We start from the raw sequence: 22003 nt of genomic DNA, 5'->3' as shown, positions 1-22003 counted from the left end.
TCATTAGGCTTACATTACTGCTTATGTTACTCGCTTTGAAGAACTGTAACATAGTATAAAGAGAAACGTACACAAGCTTGACGCACGCACACAACGCTGCTCGGTTCCTACTCATGGACCGGTTTCGTGAGGGCCGCGCCATTTCTATCAGTGGTCGGTGTTTGTTTATACAATTATTTAAAATATCAATATGACAAGTGACAACTCTGCGCCTCGCGAGTTTAGTCACCCTGCGTTCCTAAACGCCGCGAGTCGGCCTACTTCTCTCTTTATACTATGACTGTATGCTATAGAACCAGCAATGGTTGATGATTTAGAAATAGATACGTCTATAGTGGACTACAGTGATTTGTGTGGTAGGTAGTGGATTTTTAGGATACGCATTTTCACCGTTTAATAATTGTCTATATCTCGTTATTCGTTCTATGTTAAGAATAAAAACTAGGTACCTATAGTCCATTGAATGAGTCCCTCCAAGGGGGGTCTAGAGTGCGTGAGTTAGTAACGTAAGATGTTTCTTCGGAAACATGTCAAGAGTCCCTAGGTAATAAACATACTAAAACCCCGGGACACTAGGAGGAGCCCCGGAGTGGGGGGAGGGGGGAAATGAGTCCATTTTTTCATTTTTCGCTTAAATCTCAAAAACGGTACATGTTAGAGAAAAACTTTCAAGGAAAAGTTGAAAGGCCATAAAGTTATCTACAAGTTGTACCTAAATCATTTTTTCCTATATCCTACCGTTTCTGAGTTATAGGCAGTAAAAAATGATTTTGGCTCAAACAATTTCCCCATACTACACATCAATCGATCAAAAAATATTTATTTCTTCCAAAAAACTCAAAAGTGCAACTTGTGACCGGTACTGATAGATTGCTCTTAATTAGGTCTATAATTGGTAAAATAAACACATTGCTCCATGGAAGCCTTTAGGAGGAATCGATTGTCAAATATTATATTAGGGTAGTTTGAGTTACTGAACTTGAACTTTTTATTTTTTTTTCTTCCAAAAAACTCAAAAGTGCAACTTGTGACCGGTACAGATAGATTGCTCATAATTAGGTCTATCATTGATAAAAATACTAGATTCCACCACGGAGGCGTTTACGGGGAATTGAATTTTATTAGGGTAGTTACGATACTTGAACTTTTTATTTTTTTTTCTTTCAAAAAACTCAAAAGTGCAACTTGTGACCGGTACCGATAGATTGCTCATAATTAGGTCTATCATTGATAAAAAAAACCAGATTCCACCATGGAGGCGTTTAGGAGGTATTGAATTTTATTAGGGTAGTTACGATACTTGAACTTTTTAACTAACTGTCCTAATAAAATTCAATTCCCCGTAAACGCCTCCATGGTGGAATCTGGTATTTTTATCAATGATAGACCTAATTATGAGCAATCTATCGGTACCGGTCACAAGTTGCACTTTTGAGTTTTTTGGAAGAAAAAAAATAAAAAGTTCAAGTATCATAACTACCCTAATAAAATTCAATTCCCCGTAAACGCCTCCGTGGTGGAATCTAGTATTTTTATCAATGATAGACCTAATTATGAGCAATCTATCTGTACCGGTCACAAGTTGCACTTTTGAGTTTTTTGGAAGAAAAAAAAAATAAAAAGTTCAAGTTCAGTAACTCAAACTACCCTAATATAATATTTGACAATCGATTCCTCCTAAAGGCTTCCATGGAGCAATGTGTTTATTTTACCAATTATAGACCTAATTAAGAGCAATCTATCAGTACCGGTCACAAGTTGCACTTTTGAGTTTTTTGGAAGAAAAAAATAAAAAGATCAAGTTCAGTAACTCAAACTACCCTAATATAATATTTTGACAATCGATTCCTCCTAAAGGCTTCCATGGAGGAATGTGTTTATTTTACCAATTATAAACCTAATTAAGAGCAATCTAATAGTACCGGTCACAAGTTGCTCTTTTGAGTTTTTTGGAAGAAAAAAAAATAAAAAGTTCAAGTATCGTAACTACCCTAATAAAATTCAATTACCCGTAAACGCCTCCGCGGTGGAATCTGGTATTTTTATCAATGATAGACCTAATTATGAGCAATCTATCTGTACCGGTCACAAGTTGCACTTTTGAGTTTTTTTGGAAGAAAAAAATAAAAAGATAAAGTCAGTAACTCAAACTGCCCTAATATAATATTTTGACAATCGATTCCTCCTAAAGGCTTCCATGGAGGAATGTGTTTATTTTACCAATTATAGACCTAATTGAGTATTTGAATAAAAAAAAATTATTGTTTTTTTTTATGTATTTTGAAACTTTATTATTAATAATATTGATATTTAATGCAAATAACTTACAAAAAAAATTTTTTCCGTTAATTATAAGCAATTAAAAATTGATGAAATTTAAGTTAGAATCACGTGACTAAAAACGCGCCGTGACTGGTCACCACAGTTGTGACGTCATAATGTTATAGCTATTATTAACTGCAGTACATAGCGTTTACATACGATTTGTTAGTTGGTTCCGAATTATGTAGTTATTTATTTATTTATTTATTAATACTTTATTGCTCTTAGAATCATTACAATAATACTTAATCTAAGGATACATTACAACAATTGGCGGTCTTATCGCTATTCAGCGATTTCTTCCAGACAACCGGACGTACGGAGAGAAATTAAATTAGAGGAAAGGTGAAGGGTAGAGCATAAAATATATATATATTTATAAAAGAAATAAAACAAATATAACACTAAATAAATTACCTGCGTAAAGATATGTCCATATAATATATATAATAGATACAGTATTAAATATATATTCACAATCAAATAAGAATATGTTACTTACGTAACAATAGTATAATATTCATACATATAATATAAATAATTTATATTAAGTACAGCGAGAGAAATGATAATTACGCACCAATGCTTTAAAACTTGATAAGGACTGTGCATTAGTTAGTTAGTTACGAATAATATTCTTGATGTTGATATATTTATGATCACCGATTTTTGTCAGGAGTTGCCTTTGTAGTATTCGTACATAATGGTACAAAACGATAACTTTTGAGGTTCGCCATTTTTAATATAAATTTAAATAATATAATTAACAATTAATATAATTAATATGTAATTTAATAATGACAACAAAATTAAATAGATCAAAACACTGTATTTATTATTAACACGCTTTTATTAGCTTCACCTGTATGTTTGTATGTAACCGACTCCTTTCGAAGTTTCGACTCGATTTTGACCCACTTAAAACTTACGGATTTTGTTCAAATTTTGAACACTTATCAAGGTCCGATGACAATACAATAATATCATAAATTTATCCTGATAAGGATCGCTAGGATCAGCTTGAAACATATGTTTGTAAGTAACCAATTCTCCTTTCGATTCGATTTAGACCCACTATAAACCGACGGATTTAATTTAAATTTTGTATACTTATAAAAACCCGGTAACAATACAATAATTTCATGAATTTATCTTTTTATCCTGTTTAGTTTTTCAAACTATATTTAATTTTCTATCAACTGCAATGAGTGAAAACTAACATTATGACGTCACACGCGCTCGGGTGACGCTTCGGGAGTTGTCGGCGTGTCTTCGGTACTGGATTCAAAGACTAATTTTTATTTTGAAATAACTTTTGAATTATTGCAAAAAAAATAAAAATAAAAACAGTTTTGTTATAAAACTAATATGTAATCTTTCCATTTATCACAAAAAAAAAATTAATTCAAATACTCAATTAAGAGCAATCTAACAGTACCGGTCACAAGTTGCACATTTGAGTTTTTTGGAAGAAATAAATATTTTTTGATCGATTGATGTGTAGTATTAGACTAGAGTAGATAATTTTTGAAACAAAAAAAAATCGCAGTTGGATGAAACCCATTAGAAAAGGAGGGGAATATGATAAAAATGTAAGGAAAAATAAATTACGGTCAATCCGAGTTCGGGAAGCGGGAGGGGGGAGCTTTTAAGAGAAAAAAATGGTTTCTCTCGATTTCCGACAAAACTACAAGTCCTATAGAAAAAATTTCAATGGCAAAGTTGTAGGTAATTAAAAGTTCTACAACTTTTGTATTCACAATTTTTTCACATAACCTAAAAATTTAGGTGAAAAATTCAAAAAACCAAGTTTTTGGTCTTTTATTTCTATCTACTTCAAAATTTATTTTTTTTCTACGAAATTTGGTGGAAACTTACTTTATTATGTCTCAAATACACTGTAATTTATTTGATTGAAAATATTTATTTTTTCGCCTTATTTTGAATTAATACCAAAAAAACAACCTAATTTTCAATCGAAAAGTCACCCGTCAAAATATCAGCTTTTTTCAAAAACTTGGGGTGCCTTTTATTCATTGAAATCTCTACTTTCATATGGTGTAAAAAAAATAAACACCACCATAGTAAATGTTCTCAGGAAATGCATACAAACAGTCTGAAAATTAGCTTTTACTAAATCAGGCACACTTCTGAAAATTAGCTTTTACTAAATCAGGCACACTTCTCGAACTACCTGAAATGTTTTTATCGACATCATTTTGCTTTTGAATATGCTGTTAAATATTAAACTTAGAACAGATAATTATTTTTCTTTTGAAATATTACCGAAAAGCCGATACAAGAGAAGATATAGAGTTCGAGAAGTGTGCCTGATTTAGTAAAAGCTCATTATCACACTGTTTGTATGCATTTCCTGAGAACATTTACTATGGTGGTGTTTATTTTTTTTTACACCATATAAAAGTAGAGATTTCAATGAATAAAAGGCACCCCAAGTTTTTGAAAAAAGCTGATATTTTGACGGGTGACTTTTTGATTGAAAATTAGGTTGTTTTTTTGGTATTAATTCAAAATAAGGCGAAAAAATAAATATTTTCAATCAAATAAATTACAGTGTATTTGGGACATAATAAAGTAAGTTTCCACCAAATTTCGTAGAAAAAAAATAAATTTTGAAGTAGATAGAAATAAAAGACCAAAAACTTGGTTTTTTGAATTTTTCACCTAAATTTTTAGGTTATGTGAAAAAATTGTGAATACAAAAGTTGTAGAACTTTTAATTACCTACAACTTTGCCATTGAAATTTTTTCTATAGGACTTGTAGTTTTGTCGGAAATCGAGAGAAACCATTTTTTTCTCTTAAAAGCTCCCCCCTCCCGCTTCCCGAACTCGGATTGACCGTAATTTATTTTTCCTTACATTTTTATCATATTCCCCTCCTTTTGTAATGGGTTTCATCCGACTGCGATTTTTTTTATCTTTTCATTATTTTCAAAGGCTTCTACCCCAGTCTATATGGGGAAATTGTTTGAGCCAAAATCATTTTTTACTGCCTATAACTCAGAAACGGTAGGATATAGGAAAAAATGATTTAGGTACAACTTGTAGATAATTTTATGGCCTTTCAACTTTTCCTTGAAAGTTTTTCTCTAACATGTACCGTTTTTGAGATTTAAGTGAAAAATGAAAAAATGGACCCATTTCCCCCCTCCCCCCACTCCGGGGCTCCTCCTAGTGTCCCGGGGTTTTAGTATGTTTATTACCTAGGGACTCTTGACATGTTTCCGAAGAAACATCTTACGTTACTAACTCACGCACTCTAGAACTTTTTATTCAATGGACTACTACGTATTTTGACATTATAACTTATAAGATACTCTTTTAAAATAACGAAATTAAATGAGGAATGCAAATAATGCACCGATTCTAGTGATTAGTCAAAAGTAAAACAATATTGAGAGTCTATCTCCAATATCCTTGGCTATTTTTATATTTTTGCCTTAATTCTATTTAAAATTGGTAAATTAAGTATCTACTGGATTACATTATTAACCACTAGCGGTCCGCCCCGGCTTCGCCCGTGGTACATATTTACGTTTTCTCTACATAAAAACCATCCTCGTACTTCAAGGAATATAATAAAAAAAGAATTATCGAAATCGGTTCAGCCGTTCTCGAGTTATGCGCTTACCAACACATTTTGCGATTCATTTTTATATATAAGATTTAGGTACCAAAATTAACGATAAACACATTTTAATTACATAATTCTATATTAATTCCGAAATTAATCGTTGAAAATGTTGTTAAAAAAATAATTGAATTTTGGGAAGCAAAAATTTTTGTCAAAGACAAAATAATAATTTCAGTGATTACACATTTTGTAGGTCGATAGAGAAGAATATAATATTCTGCTTAATGTTTATGGTTAGTCGATAATTATTATATTCAGGTACACATATTTGCACGTTTTTTCGTATAGATACTATAACAATAGTATTATAATAACTAGACAGCACCATAGCCACTTCATATTAACTTCTTAATATTCCAAAAAGAGGTTCATAAACAATTTGTGCGTTATATACGATGATATTGTAATTAAAAAGGTGTATATAGGTAATGTGGCTAATCAGCCACATTTTACTACACTTGTTTCTTTTTTGCACACGACAATTCGCATCGTGCTATCTCACTCCGACGTGTAATAGAGTGTGCGTTAGTGTCCCGTTTTGAAATACCTTTTGCACGCCTCATAAGCGAAGCGTTGAGGTGGGTACTACTGTCACTTCGCGCAAAACATCTGATTTTTCAAACTTAAAATGTCTTTATGTATCATACATTGCACTTGTAAGATAATACATACACACACATATTAAGAAAAAACACTATTTTTAACGTTCATGATATTTTTGATGTCATTTTTGTTATTTAAACTAGTTAAAAAACAGTTTAAAAAAGTTCTGTCTTGGACGTCCGTGTGTCTGTATGTGCGGATCCTTTTTCTTGTTAACACGATAGCGACCGAAATACTTTACTAATCGAGTCTTTTTTTTTCTCTTACGCTTGAGTATGCTCAGGAATAGAACCCTTTCATTTTTCAGGGTCTGATTCGATGTGGTTTAATTGTTATTAAATAAACAAAAATAATAATTAATAAATATTTATTAAAAAAAATTATGAGGCGTGCACTTTTGGATTTTCCAAATTATTTACTTATACTATCATTGGTTGAATAATTATAAGAAGTAGATAATTTTTTTCCTTGTGTTTTTTAGAAGTAATTTAATTGAAACTGTTCTAATCGAAGGGTCGATTAAACTGCTTTTTTATTTTTAATTTAAATCATTTTTCTTATTTTTTAAGATTAGCGTTACGTTTTAGTGGTATATTTAGTTTTTTATTTGTAATGTTATGTCATTTATTTCAGTATGGCCAATTGGCAATATGTTGTCGATATATTTGTGAGATTGTTGTCCTAGATTAGATTTATTTGTTTTAAATGTAATTAAGATGATATGTATAATCCTATCGTATATGTTGAAATATACCTAATCATTGATCAGCAATAAAAATTTACTTGAATATTATTGTTTCACTTATATCATAAGTTTTAAACGGTTAGTTGCAAGTTGGTGATATGCATGATTGTTTATTAAAAATAAATTAAGAGACGAGAGAGCTTTAGATTTTATCCAGAGTTTTTTTAAAATCATATCTGAATTTCAGCTCTACATTAGAAAGATACTTCATTTTAATGAATAATCTTGTAATTTTTCAGATATTTTTATATCTTCTATTACTGCTAGAAATCTATATTTTATATGTAAGTATCTATACTTATATAAGTAAGTTAAATCACATAAATTAATACTACGACATAAACCCAAACCATTCACTATGTAGAGACCGTATCGATCAAAAATAATTGTAAAGATTTATAAACCACCCTAGATTAAATAAATTATAGAAATAATAAACAGCAATTCATGCTATCACCAACTTTGATTACATATTATTCGAGCAAGTATTAACATGGATCTTCGTTGCAGATTTGAATCCAGTGTTCGCACAGTCGCAAAGAGGGAACCCAGTCATAATGATTGGACAGTTTAGGTTCAACAGAGTGAACAAATACGGGAGTAGAACGAGATGGGTCTGTGTGAAGGCCAAGGCTGGGTGTAGAGCGTCCCTGCACACTATGGACAACGCTATAGTACGAGTGTGGGGCTTCCATGATCCTGTCGCACATATTAGTGCGAATAGATTCTGAATACGAGGACTGAAATACCATATTTTCAATAGTAGGGGGTAAGATTGAACAATGTGGAAGCTTGGAGGCGCATCTCGAATGTTCTAGAAGAGTACACTTTATTAAATGAACTTGAATACGAATTCGATATTGGGGCAAGATTATTCAATGTCAGAATCGTGATTCTCAAAAATCAAATATTCAAGAACAATTTGCGATACTATCTATGCACGTTGTTCGTAGATTTAGTACATGAAAATGGTATATTTTTTTGCTAGATATTAGACTGATTAATTATGTAAAATAATTTGATTCTTGATCTTACCGCATAATCGAAGTTTGCAGAATCGAAAGCATATACATACCTTACTGTAGGTATAAGTAATGTAAATAGAGCAGTTACTCGGAATTCATTCTGAATTCTGAACTGATAATTAGGACAATTTGAAAGGGGGCTCGATCATATGTTAATACTCCATATTGTTTATAGCCGATATAGTTATTTAGTCCTATAAAAACTTCTTAATTAGATAATAAGGAAACGTAACAATAATTAGTATCAAAGCAAAGCTGGGATTTATAGTATTAACTAGAAATATATTTGGATGTTGTAAAATGTTTTGAAGGGTTTAAAATTATGTGCAAGTGATATTTGGTACATACCTGTTTTGTTATAACATGTTTTTAGTAGGTGTGTAAATTTTTGTTTGGGGAAAAGGAATAGAAATTATTATGTCAATTTAATATTAGGTATAATTATTAAAAGCAAACTTGAGAGCCATAATTAGTGTTTATGTTGCATATAATTTGAGATAACTTCAAACAAAATTTGTTCTTCAATGAGGAACTACTTTGCAATAATTATATAAAATGGTGCTTTGTATATCAAATTAATTAAATATAGAAATCAGTGAGAGGCTCGAATAAATTGAGTAATTAAAGTTCTTAAGCTTTATCAGCAATTAGATTTAAAACCAATTTGAAATACTCCAAGCAATTACGTTAGGTTTAAAGAAGGTAGTGTAAGCAAAATTTCCCTTAGAACGTACTAACACACGGTAGAGGCTACTTCAGCACTTGTCGCAACTTGCCGTTCGTCTGTTAGAACGCTTATATGAAAAAGTGAATTTATTTTTGTTACTTTATTTAATAAATCAGAGAAAATCATTAGTTTTAACTTTTAAGAGCTATTTTATAGGTTTATAGATTTTTTATATTCATCCTAGTTATCAGTTGTTTATTATATACGTCCTAGTTTATGTTACTTAGATTTTGGTGATGGATACTTACATAGTTGATAGAAAAAAGCCTTTATTCAGTATTTTTCGTGAGTAATGTTTAACACGTCTCACGTTTTATTAACCGATGGTTAAATAAACTTTACGTTTTTGTAATATTTTTTTATTCTACCGCCGCACCAAGTAGTTATTTCTATGTTTTACTTTTGCGTATTTACTCCAGATTATTAAAGAAAATAAAATGTCCCATACTTCATAATTTATTTATGAGGGTCTTTCGATAACTGGCTACTATATCCCACTTCATTGGGACCTTTAAATTTTATTATAGTGAAGAAGTTCGGGTGTTTCTTAGAGAAAGCTGTACTATTAACTTTGCATGAAATAGTGACAGGGGCTCACTATCTCCAATAAAGTGAGCCCCTGACACTATTTCATGTAGTTTAGCTATTTGGTAAAGCCTACATGAAGTGTCAAGGAGAAGTTATAATATTTTTTTCTTTCTTTCAATTGCTGTTGCATAACTTTCTATTTTGATGTTATGATTGCTCTGGTATAAGGTAATAAAATTCCAGTGAAAAGTATAACGTCGAGGAGAGGGAAAAAGATGTTGGAATTCAATGGGTTCCGGTATTTTCTATCCCACGAGTATGCGAGGAAAAAGCGTTGGAGCTGTGCCTCTCGTACCCACCGCAGATGCAGGGCGCACCTACTGATGTTCGATGGCGAGATCATAAAGTATGCTTTGAAGCACACCCATGCCGCGCACTATGAGGATTGAGATGATATTCTGACACCAGGGGAACCTTTTCTTTCTTTTATTTGACTATTATGCAATTAGAGAACTGAAATTGCTCCGAAAATTGTTTATAAAGAATAATTGTTTCGTATCTTGGGTATACACAGAAATTAGTAAGTTTTTTTTTTATTGCATGTAATAAATAAGTAAAGAAATATTTGAGCAATTTCCAAAGGCTTGGCATGATTGGTGTTTTTATAGGTAGGTAGGTTTCAGTTTTCAAACCAGTTTGTTATAAGATATTAATAAATTGAATAACATTTACTTATTTGTTTTATTTAATATATGTAGTTGAAATAAATATTAATAATATACGCAATTATATAGATGGAATATACGTATATAATATACAAAATTGTGTTATTGTATTTCTTCTTTACCCATTATGTATTTTTATTATCCATATGCTACAATTATTTATGAATAGAAATAACTAATATTATTTTTCAGTGCCGGTGTTCGGGAAAACTCGTAGAGGCAATAACATGATAATCATTGGGCAGTATAAATTTAATTTGGTATATAAGTGTAAGAGTTCCGCGAAGAGGATGCGGTGGCAGTGCTGTCGGGTCGGCAAGGGCTGCAAGGCGCAAATAACAACGGACAATGACGTCATCGTACAGACTAAATACGACCATAACCATTGACAAAACCACAGACGAAATAAGAATAGACAACGCAATAATGTGCGGCAAATTAGGTTAGATTTTGATGTGAGGATATTTTTTTTTGTTCGTCAATCGGCAAGTAGATTTTTTATGAAAGTATTAATTATAAACTATTTAGGTATTACTATGCTAAGGCCATGGACGTATAAAAAAAGACGGACGCCGTATTACGAACAAACAACGTGAAGCCACCATAGTAAGCTAGCGATCGTGTGAAGACAATAAACACGCACACACTCTCACCATAGTAAGCTAGTCGGCCGCCATTACGTCGTGAACTACCGACTGATTAACTGCGTCACTGTTTCACAAAAAATATTTAAAATGCCGTCTTGCGTGGTTAAATGGTGTCGCAACAGTACAATTTTAAATAACAAAACACAAGGGATTACATTCCACAGGGAAGCAAGTTATTTCTTTTATGTTTTAATGACAAAATTATTACGGCAAAATTTTTAGAAAAAAATACAGCCGCCATTGTCAACAGGACAGCTGTTGCCATGGCAACATGGCACACACACATGGATGTTTCGCCGCCATTACTAGGCTTCACTCAATGTTTAGGCGATATACCGTCCGTCTTTTTTTATACGTCCATGGCTAAGGCCTTAAAATTACCTTGGAATATATACTAAAGTAAACTTAAGTAGCCTAAGTTAAATATCACTAAAGATAACTATATATCTTATTAAATGATTATTTACCGTCAAATATACATTCCATATTATTTTTTTGCATTTTGTGTTGAATTGTCACTTATATTTTATAGGAATTAAATTAGTGTCGTAAATACCAATGCGCAAGCGGAATTTCTTAAAATAAAATACTTAATATTAGTAAAGAATAGATGATAATTAATGAATGATGATATCGTTGCATTTGAGATTAAGCTGTTGAGGAAATATAAGTTTAACCATAGAGTTTAACCATATATAAATGTTGAATTTATATTTTTGGTTTTATGGCATTCAAATGCTTTATAAATATAAATTTATAAAGAATAGAAATATAAATGTACAAATTATACCACAAGGCTATGCTATAGACAGAAATAGTAAATATTATATAATAAATATATTTTACAATAAAGTTCTTTACATAAATAATATTAATACAGGGCAGAAATTATCAAATATGCATATTGCATCAAATATGCATAGGTAATATAACTTACCAAAACAAATATCATAATGTATAAGTAAGTGTTTTCTTTTCAATGTATATGACAATCTATATTATAATTTTTGAGGGTTATTATTATATTTAAGTTTTAAATTAGACGAAAAGATTTTTTTTTTTAGTTTTGAAAGTAGCTTTTCATAATATTATGTTTGGACTATATCGAAATATCTTATGACTATGCGTAAAAAATGTAGTTTAAGAGTCGACGACTTTCAAAAAGACCATCAGTTACCAGTCTCAAGTGAATAGACAAATTTAAGTTGTAAACTTTAAAAACCAATTACATTCCATGTTTAATTTTTAATTAGTAGGTACTAAAAAGTAAAAACTTTTAAATTTTATAAAGGCCTATTCAGATAAGAGTGGTATCCGCGACCACCGTGGGTATAGCGGTATTCCGATGGGCACGCGATTAAGGGGAGGCTCCCTAAATTTTATGTGAATTTGCATTAATATTATGAAACAGGCACACATACAATCAAAATGGAACTTTAGTATATGATTTAATGGGTCTTTTTCTTTCGATGTACAAGACAGTTACGTAATTGTAACATTTATTTATTTATTTATACAAAACCATTCCTATCATTACAGTTTACCCAATGCGATAGGGAGGTCAAATTTACAATACAATTTTTCATTAATACAAAAAGAAAAAAAAAAATACATTAATTAAGATTATAATATACAACCGCTACAATTATGTTTGAAATTCTAGTCAAATATTATAATGATTAATACATTATATATAAAGCTGAATAATTCATATTTTTTAATAATGTCAAATTTAAAACATATTAAATTAAAAGTTAAAAACTAAATTTAATTCAAAAACGCAATATTAGTACATAATATAATATAACAGTATCACAACATTGATTTAAGTACACTTAATACAGTTTTAGATAATTTCCAATTGAAAACATAATAATATTCCATTAATAGTCAGAAAATAAAATTCATTTATAAATCCAATATTAAAATAATAAAACAATAAAAATACATCAATTTAAATAAAGCCACTCATTTCTCAATAATTTAAATAAGTTGTAAAATCTAACACTGTATAATATGTTAGATTTTGGGACTAGGAGTAAGCAATAAAATTTAAAATAATCTTTGTCAATTCACTAAAATTATTTGAAAAAATGTCAGACTTACTGTGCACCTCATTGACAACATGGATGGCCTTTGTCAAAGGGGCTCTAGACAGTAAATTAGTTCTGGCCTGGGGAACAAGTAAAAGCGGCGGGCTTCGACGTTTCCATACATATGCGTCCGGTACACAGAAACTAATGCTTCGTAAAACTTGCGGGTTCTGGTCTTTGCCCCGTAGTATACGTATCAGTATCAGTGCAAGTTGGCACTCCCTTCGCACTTTTAAATCGTAATATCCTACCATTCCGAGAACAAAAAGAGTAGGATACTGCAAAGGATAATATGGGTACACTGCATAAAGTTTCATGTATAAATATCTTAAAAATTTATTTTGAATTCGCTCCAACATAAACGAATATTTTTGTTCATACGGAGCCCATACAACTGAACCATATTCAAGATGGCTTCTTACCAGTGCATTATATAGTGATTTGATAGTTCCGATATCGGTAAATTCCCGTGATTGTCGCAATATAAAACCTAGGTTCCTATAAGCCTTTTTGCAAATGTTTACAATATGATCAGAGAATGTTAAATCAGAGTTGAAGTATATCCCTAGATCTCGTATTTGAGAGACTCGCTCTATGCAACTCGACTCAATATTATATTGGTGAAGTAGCGGTGTTCGAGTGCGAGTGAAACTCATTACATAGCATTTAGTTGTGTTAAAATAAAGTTTATTGCTCTGACCCCATTGAACAATTCTATTAATGTCGTTCTGTAAAAGTTTACAATCCATATAGTTTTTCACATTCATGAATAATTTTAAGTCATCCGCAAATAGTAAGCAGGTCCCGTGTTTAATCACTTCCGGTAAATCATTAATCATTAATAAGAATCCAAGAGGTCCTAAATTACTTCCCTGGCTCACGCCTGACCTAGTGTAATATGGTTCAGATAGAAAGCCTTTGTAATCTACATATTGTTGCCGATCTCTCATGTAACTCACAAAGAATTCTAATAGCTTTGGGGTGTATCCTACTTCAGCAAATTTTTTTAAGAGGATGTCATTATCGACTGTGTCGAACGCCTTTCGAAAATCAAAATATGCAACATCCACCTGGCCTCCAGCATCCACCGCCGGGATCAACTGAGTCATGAAACTTAGGAGGTTTGTGGCAGTGCTGCACGCTGGCCGGAACCCATGTTGCTCGTCCGAAAGCATTGGTCTGATTTGCTGCTGTATTCCACTATGGAGGGCTGCCTCAAATACCTTCGCAGGTGTCGACAATACAGCCACGGGCCTATAATCTCTTACACTGGATCCAGTTTTATTTTTGGGAACCGGGATGACACGTGTTATTTTCCAACGGACCGGGAAAGTAGCAGATTTTAAACAAATATTAAATATATAGAGAAGGGGTTCGACTAACACTCTGCTGCAATCCTTGAACAGAAAAGCAGGTATACCATCAGGCCCTGCAGAATGCTTTGGCTTCAAATGTTTTAGCGCATCACTTACATCTTTTTGGCTAAAAGCCTCCACATGCACTCGTGCGCAAGATACTCCACTGGTCGCCGCCGCCGCCGCCGCCGCCTTGGCATCTAATCGTGGTGGTACGCTGCTATACACAGACTCAAAAAATTTCGCAAATTGTGCAGCACATTCCCCATCGTCTAAATGTTTGTTATCCTCTATAATGACTGTTTGATTCGGCGTGCCTCGTTTAGACCGGATATATTGCCATAAAGATTTCGGATCCCTTTTGAACTGTTTTTGAATTTTATCCCTATGCAGTTTATGGGCAGTCTCTATTGCTGTTTTTATTCTAGATCTATATGCAGCAAATGCATCATAATCGGTTTTTAGTTTGGATATTTTATATTTTCTATGTAACCTAGCCTTAACTTTAATGTCATGTATAATATTTTTCGTGTACCACTCCGGATATTTATATCTCATATTTGTTTTGAATTGTTTTTTCTTGGGAACACATCTATCAAAAATATCATACACTTTCGCATAAAAAAAATCTAGCGCCTGTTCTACACCTTCCATTTTATATAAAGGATCCCACTCAGTAGACGTTAAAAGTGCGTACATCAATTGAAAATCAGCCTTATAAAAGTTCCATTGTAATCGGTCATTTGTGAACCCGGCGGAGGCGGGCTGGGTGGTGGGGGCGGCAGCAGCGCTCGCTGCAGAGGCGCGCGCGCGCAGCCGCACCGTCAGCGGTGGATGATACGCGTCCGCAGGCACTAAAACTTCATCCGCTGCAACTACCTCAATTCCATCGCTAAAACCCGAGCACAGAACCAAATCCAACTGTCGACCTAAACAATTACATGTTGAATTTTTTTGAGTGAATTGACAATAAGTCATAAAATATTCATAATAATTATTTATATTTATTGAACTAGAATACAGATTAAAGTCACCTAACACAATAACTTTTTCATATTTACAACATAATTCCTCAATTTTCTTAAATAATACCATATACTCATTTTCTGAACTACTTGGAGGAATATATACAACACAACATAAAAATAACATTTTATTACCTAAATGTACAGTTGCACAAACCATCTCGAACACGCAGGAGTCTATCGCGACGCCGGGCGCGCGCACCTCACGTAGATCCAACCGCTGTGTGGCCACGAGAAATACGCCGCCTTGCTTGCGTCCGTCATTGCGGTCGCAACGTAGAATTTGATATCCGGGGGGAATAATTTCTCTATCTTGTATAGACGGACTACACCCAGATTCAGTTATAGCAAAGAGATCTGCATTCAATAATTCAATATTCACTCTAAATTTATCCAATTTCGTACGTAAACCCCGTGTATTTTGATAGAATATTTCAAACTCAGAACTTGGTTTATTCATTCGCTTTTTTATTGGATTTTCGAAACCAAATCCATTCATTAAATTCAACATTTACAGGCCAAATTTCAGCTTTATTCAATTTATCAAACATCTGCTCCGGTATGCTGATAATAAAAGATGCATAATCTCTCTCGATTTTATGTTTGATTTTTTCAATTTTTATAGAAACATCAGGACCACATACCGATTGCACGTAAGAAGTTATGTTTTCAATAGTGGTATGAGAGTGTAAGCGCCACACGTGTAAATGTTTCTTACGTTCAGTGCCCTTTAACGCCACAATTGACTCGTTATTACCTTTAGTCACATAGTTCTTGGTTTGACGTCGCTGAGTATTTTTATACGGCATTGATTTAAAATTAGTATCCGCGCTTTGTTCCATCATGTGCTCATCGATTACATCCGATCCATTCATAGATAAAGCCGATAAAGTCGCCGGTTTAGTGGCCACACACTTATTTGTATTGAAAACATTCGTACTTTTAATTTGACTTGTTATTTTGTGACTTAATTGTGGGCTATTTTGCTGATGGACAGTTTCAGCGAACGAACGAGAGGAAATCAGATTTTCCATTTCGCGCGATAATTCACAATTTTGATTATTTATTTTTGTGATGATTTTATTTTCAAGTACCTTCATAATTGCAATGATATTAGTTAAATCAGTTGTTGTTTGTGTAACTACATCTTGCAAATGCTTTAGTGTTTTTTCGTGGCTATCTAGACGGGTTATTATATCAGAACGTAGTCCTCTCAACTCTTCTAGTAGCTGGAAATCCATGCAAATAGTGGTAGGAGTTAATTGTGAATTAGTGCCGCGTTTAGTGTTAACATTACTTTTTGGTGTTGTGAATAAGTCTATCTTTGGATTCTCATTCCTTACCGAAATATTATCAACATTAGATTGTCTAGCATTCGAATACACACACAGAGGACATGCCCATTTTTTTTTGAATTCATGAGGAAGCTCAGTGTAGGTGGTTAATTCCATTTGAAGGCATCTGATATCATATTTTTTCTTACATTTATTGTTGGAGCATTCCAAGAATAAGTTATCAGGTATACATTCCCGACACATATTACAATTTTTTTTATTAGACATATTTATATTTGATTCACACAAAAACACTGAGACAGCTGTTAACCGTGCAATACTTTGATAGGTGGATTTCACTATTCCGGGTGAGTTTAAATCGTGGTTATGCCCTTTTCCAGACTTTTTCGTTGTATTCGATGCTCATGATTTGGTGAAATATTCAAGTAAGAGGAATTTTGTAGATAATTTTCAAAAAACTTTTAGCATAAACTTTCGAGTTCAAACTATTTGCTTTCACTTCGCCAACACCAATAACTGATAATGTACTTTATAGATATAACACTTTACTTTAACTTGTGACAATTTATATGAATAGAAATACTTTATTTTGATTTTAAAACTTAATTTTTATTCTGAAGCTGATTATAACGAACGTTACGCTAACGCGCCCTCTAGCAATTTTCGCTCGATTCATTTTTTATTCAAAAATTATGCCTTTTTTAAGGATTAATACATTTTTTTAAAGATTTACTTGGAATTTATGTCTAAAATAAATGTTAACAGTAAGAAAATAGAGTTTACTATCGAATCCCAAGATATGTTTTCTCTAGATCAATTATTACTTTAGTTATAAACGAAATAAGAATTGAGACTTACTTTTCGAGCTCGAACGCGATCAAAGAGCGCACGCGATATTCAACTTTATTACATCTTTATTACGGCTCTTAGTGTCAAAAATTATGTTAGGGAGCCTCGTCTTAATGTTGGTATTTTCTTAGTATTATGTTTTTGAATACTTTAGTGCCTTAAATAAATGGTATGAAGGAAGGCTAATAGATATTTGATAAATGGATATCTTATTAATTTGTTAGTGTTTAAATTCCGATTCGTTAAATATGGACATGACTATATGTTTTTTTTAATATGATGTGGTCTAGATTATTCAGAATGTATTTTTTTATGAGAAAATGTGCTTAATATTTTGTAAGTTTTGCTGTCTTGGATTAAATAATAAAAATATAATGGACGTTTTATTGTCATACTGAATGGATATGAAAGTTTAGAAAGAAGTTTTTAATAATAGAGATAAGTTGTTATAAATATAGGTAATGATAGTGGATCCCACGGCTTTAAACTAAAAATATAAATATTTTAGTAGCAGATAAAAATAATTCAGTTAGATTAATGAGATGAAAAATTCTTAATTTATGAATAAAACCATATTTTGACTGTTGAGCTAAAAATATGTTATAATTTCATATATTTCTTGTTTAAAATCTGTAGAAGTCAAGTACTTAGATACATTATTATTTGACAATCAAAGAGATGAAATGACAGGACTGAAGACAATAATTAAAAAAAAAAATCTAAAACGATTTAACGATTCAGATTTATTCAAACGCTTAAGGAACATCGGTTGATAGCTGATAATATTATATAGATGATAGCATAAGAGAGATACCCGACTGAAACAAATAAATATTTATACTACAACAGGCTTTCTGCATAATATTTCTTATTGACGAATATTTATAGAATTTATTTCAGATGTACCAGCAAAGTTTTCAACATCCAAAAACGGGACGCAAGTCATAATTATGGGCCCATACAGGTTCAATAAAGTTCGCAGCGCTGGCCCACAGTTTAGATGGAGGTGTACGAAGAACCCTAAAGGGTGTAGGGCACTAGCTTATACATATAACAATAGGATCATAAGAGCTGATAGGAATCATAATCATTGAAGGTGAGATGTTTGTACGTGTTACCTCAGATTTGCAAGGGTGCTTACAATTTAGTTCTGTTACTCATGATTAGAGTGAAGGAATAAGAATGATATTTTGTTAAACTTATAATTTTTTTTATTAGGTCTGGAGTATCATTATCACCGTCCGGTTTTTTAGTTAAACGAAGGCAAATTGTGACTTATGAAAATTAATGAATAAATGCGTTTTGCTATCTCAATAAAATGTTTTATACTAAATGTTAAATATATTGATTGTTTAAATAATTTAGTTGTTTTATTTAATTTCCCTTATTTTATCAACCCACCACGACCGGCGTGAAGGACTGAAAATGTTATTAATTGGAATAGTTACTTGATAACAATTTTTACATATTCTTCTTTCCACAAATTTTGTCAAGTTTTATGTTAGTTGATGCAACAGCGATGTGACTATAAATAATATAATGTACATTACTTACTTCTCTTATAAGCAACTGGTGCATCTATCACTGCCACATTTCAATATTGTTTATATAATACATATATACTAAAGAACGAATATTATATTCTCTTAAGGGCCGATTTTTCAATGCTTGGATAAAACTTATTCGTCGAATAATGTATAAAACTACCATTTTAAAAACGTATTCTAATTGCCCGTATTTGACAGTTTACGTGACATTTTAATATTATCGTGTAATACTTTATCGGACGGATAAGTTTTATCCAAGCATTGAAAAATCGGCCCTAAAACAAATTGGAATTTAAAGATTTATATTTTCAGAAATTACGTTCGTACCCTCGAGAAACGGTAAGAGCATATTATGCATCGGTAAATTCCGATACGGTGTGCACGGGACCCGCGCGAGGGACCATAAGATAACCTGGCTGTGCACCAAGAAGTCGATGGGCTGTCGGGCGAAGGTCGTCACCTTTGATGATGAGGTCATCTCTATGACCACTCATACGCACGATTGAATGCATTGAATGTGTAAAGCTGAAATTATTATAACGCGCTTCATTAAAGAAACGAATCTTCAATGGCGGCCACAGCTGCCACTGACATATTATGGTAGGGTCAGTAAAAAAGAAAATAAAAATAATGTAAATGGCTAATTATTTTATTAATTATTTCAAATTGTTTATTGACAATCTTTTTTGTTATTGTATTTGTGTATTTATATGAATTATCATATTAACGTGTACAGAATGCAACAAAATCCCCATAATACTTGTAATGAGCCCATAAAACTGAACAACTTTTCCCAAAGAACATATTTTGTCAAATTCCAATAAAACGATATTTACTATCGCAAATACATAATTGTCATTGTAAATTTATGATAAAAACTATTATAGGGAAAATCAAATACGTGATTTTACTTTTCCCTATTTTTTGCATGCCGTACGGCCGTGCGTAAGCGAGAGGGCATAAGCGCCGCCATTTAAGATTAGTTTCTTTAATGAAATGCGTTATAACTTATACCGCGTTACCGGGAATTAAAACTTTACTTTTCATAACATTATATTTTTAATCGGGTAGATGACGTGGGTAGTTCCATAAGCACTTAAACCAGAAAAAGTAATAGTTTTTTGTTGAATTTATGTTTTTAATTTGTAATGTTAAATAATGTTTGTTTTATTTAGTGTACAGTAGCATTTTATTTAGAAAATATTAAATGTTCATGAATGCATGAATGAAGGCACATTTTTCATGATTAGTTATGTAAATAAAACGGATTTATTATCAGGGAAACGGATTAATTTTATTACTTTGGTTGCATACAAAATTAGTAAAAATGCTTAATTGTAATAAATAATAAATATATTTTTGACTATATCTGTGTATTGATATTTTTGTCATTAAATAAAGCGCATCACACACGGTGAAGATAATGTAAAATATATATTATCTTAGAGCATAAAGATACTTAAGATACTGTAATATTTTATATTAGAGAATCTTAACATAAAATATTATAGTATCTTCACCGTGTGTGATGCGCTTAAGAGTAACCAGGAGATAGAAATGGTACTGCTTTTTTGCGTTCTTCTATTCATTGTGTTTGAAATTATAAATGTGTTCTTCTTGCACAATTTTCAGTATATTTCGATTCTACAAATAGAGGCAGTCAAGCGCTTTGTATGGGCCAATATAGATACAATAAACACAGTTCGAGCAAGATGCCAAAGTCCCGTTGGAACTGTGTTAGAGCGAAGTTTGGATGCAAAGCAACTGTTCTCATGATAGATGATGTGGTTATAAAGGTTTTGAATGATCATAATCATTGAGCGACTTTGGCGCGTCCGTAGCTTGAGTTCAGCATTGTACAATAGACGAGGAGCTGCAATCGTTACAGTATGTTGCCACATGCATATTATGATTTATTCTAATCACTTACGCCCTTGGTATTTTTATATGGAGATTCCACGCTGCTGAAGTCAGATAGACGAAGCGCTGTAATCGCTTCCGTATGTTGACACATGTGTTTAACTTACTCATGATCAAATTTTACTTTCACACAAGTAATACTGAAAATATTGTTCTGCTGCTTGTTAAAATAAAACGAACAGATTTTTTAATATTAGTCAAAATTAGCTCCACATTTTGCCGTGGATGTAAATAGTAGGCTTTAGGGTACGGTAGGATACGTAGTATGTAGTAATCTTCTTCTTATATATAAAAAGGAATCGCAAAATGTGTTGGTAAGCGCATAACTCGAGAACGGCTGAACCGATTTCGATAATTCCTTTTTTATTATATTCCTTGAAGTACGAGGATGGTTCTTATGCAGAGAAAACGTAAATATGTACCACGGGCGAAGCCGGGGCGGACCGCTAGTGTAGAAATAAAAAGAGTGAGTGAGTGAGGTAAGAAGTTATTCAAAAGTAATAAATCTGAAAAATTAAGTAATAAGTAAGCGAAAATATGAAATGTAGTCAGTATTGATAAGTTTAAGTTAAAAAATTCTAATGTTCTTGAACATTTCTGCATTTGCCATACGATCTTCACTGTAGGTACAACAACACTAGTTATGGACCAATTAATGTTTTTAAAAATTTAATGCATGCTATATTAGAGTTTCGGAGCTATTAATTGAACTCATATGGAAGTAGCACTGTTTTTATTTGTTATAAAATTGTATTAATTCATCGATTAATATTTATACCAATGTATAATTAAAATGGACCCCAATTATATTGTGCTATTATTGCGAATATTGTATTTTTTTTACAACCGAACCCATTTATAATTCTGTCAAATATATCATACCAATCAATTCTGGTTTCAATATTTTTTTTTTTTTTATAAAATCGCCCCTAATACCATTT

At 32.0% G+C, this 22003-nt stretch overlaps 2 protein-coding genes across 39 annotated transcripts in view; one reads left to right on the top strand and one right to left on the bottom strand.

The window, feature by feature from the left end:
- Window positions 1-22003, top strand: part of LOC149908338 (uncharacterized) — a 465602-nt gene that overhangs the window by 71654 nt on the left and 371945 nt on the right. The window lies entirely within an intron of this gene.
- Window positions 7815-15998, bottom strand: LOC149908347 (uncharacterized). The gene is made up of 2 exons (XM_090102168.1): window positions 14031-15998; window positions 7815-8066 (listed from the first exon to the last, which is right to left on the bottom strand). Exons 1-2 carry the CDS (start codon window positions 15960-15962, stop codon window positions 7815-7817), a joined length of 2184 nt encoding a protein of 727 aa, XP_089958294.1. The 5' UTR covers window positions 15963-15998.

This window comes from Colias eurytheme, chromosome 5, assembly GCF_061535395.1.
Source record: "Colias eurytheme isolate Ceu_HAF_F1 chromosome 5, ilColEury1 Martin Lab GWU primary, whole genome shotgun sequence".
NCBI lineage: Eukaryota > Metazoa > Arthropoda > Insecta > Lepidoptera > Pieridae > Colias > Colias eurytheme.
This window is presented reverse-complemented; position numbering and strand designations above follow the sequence as displayed.

What these genes read in the sequence shown, in the direction of transcription:
- LOC149908347 (XM_090102168.1), bottom strand. Translation starts at nt 15,962, where the DNA reads ATGTTGAATTTAATGAATGGATTTGGTTTCGAAAATCCAATAAAAAAG. An exon ending in CAAAGCTATTAGAATTCTTT is followed by an intron (nt 8,067 to 14,030) that starts GTGAGTTACATG and finishes ATGGTATTTCAG; the next exon opens with TCCTCGTATTCAGAATCTAT.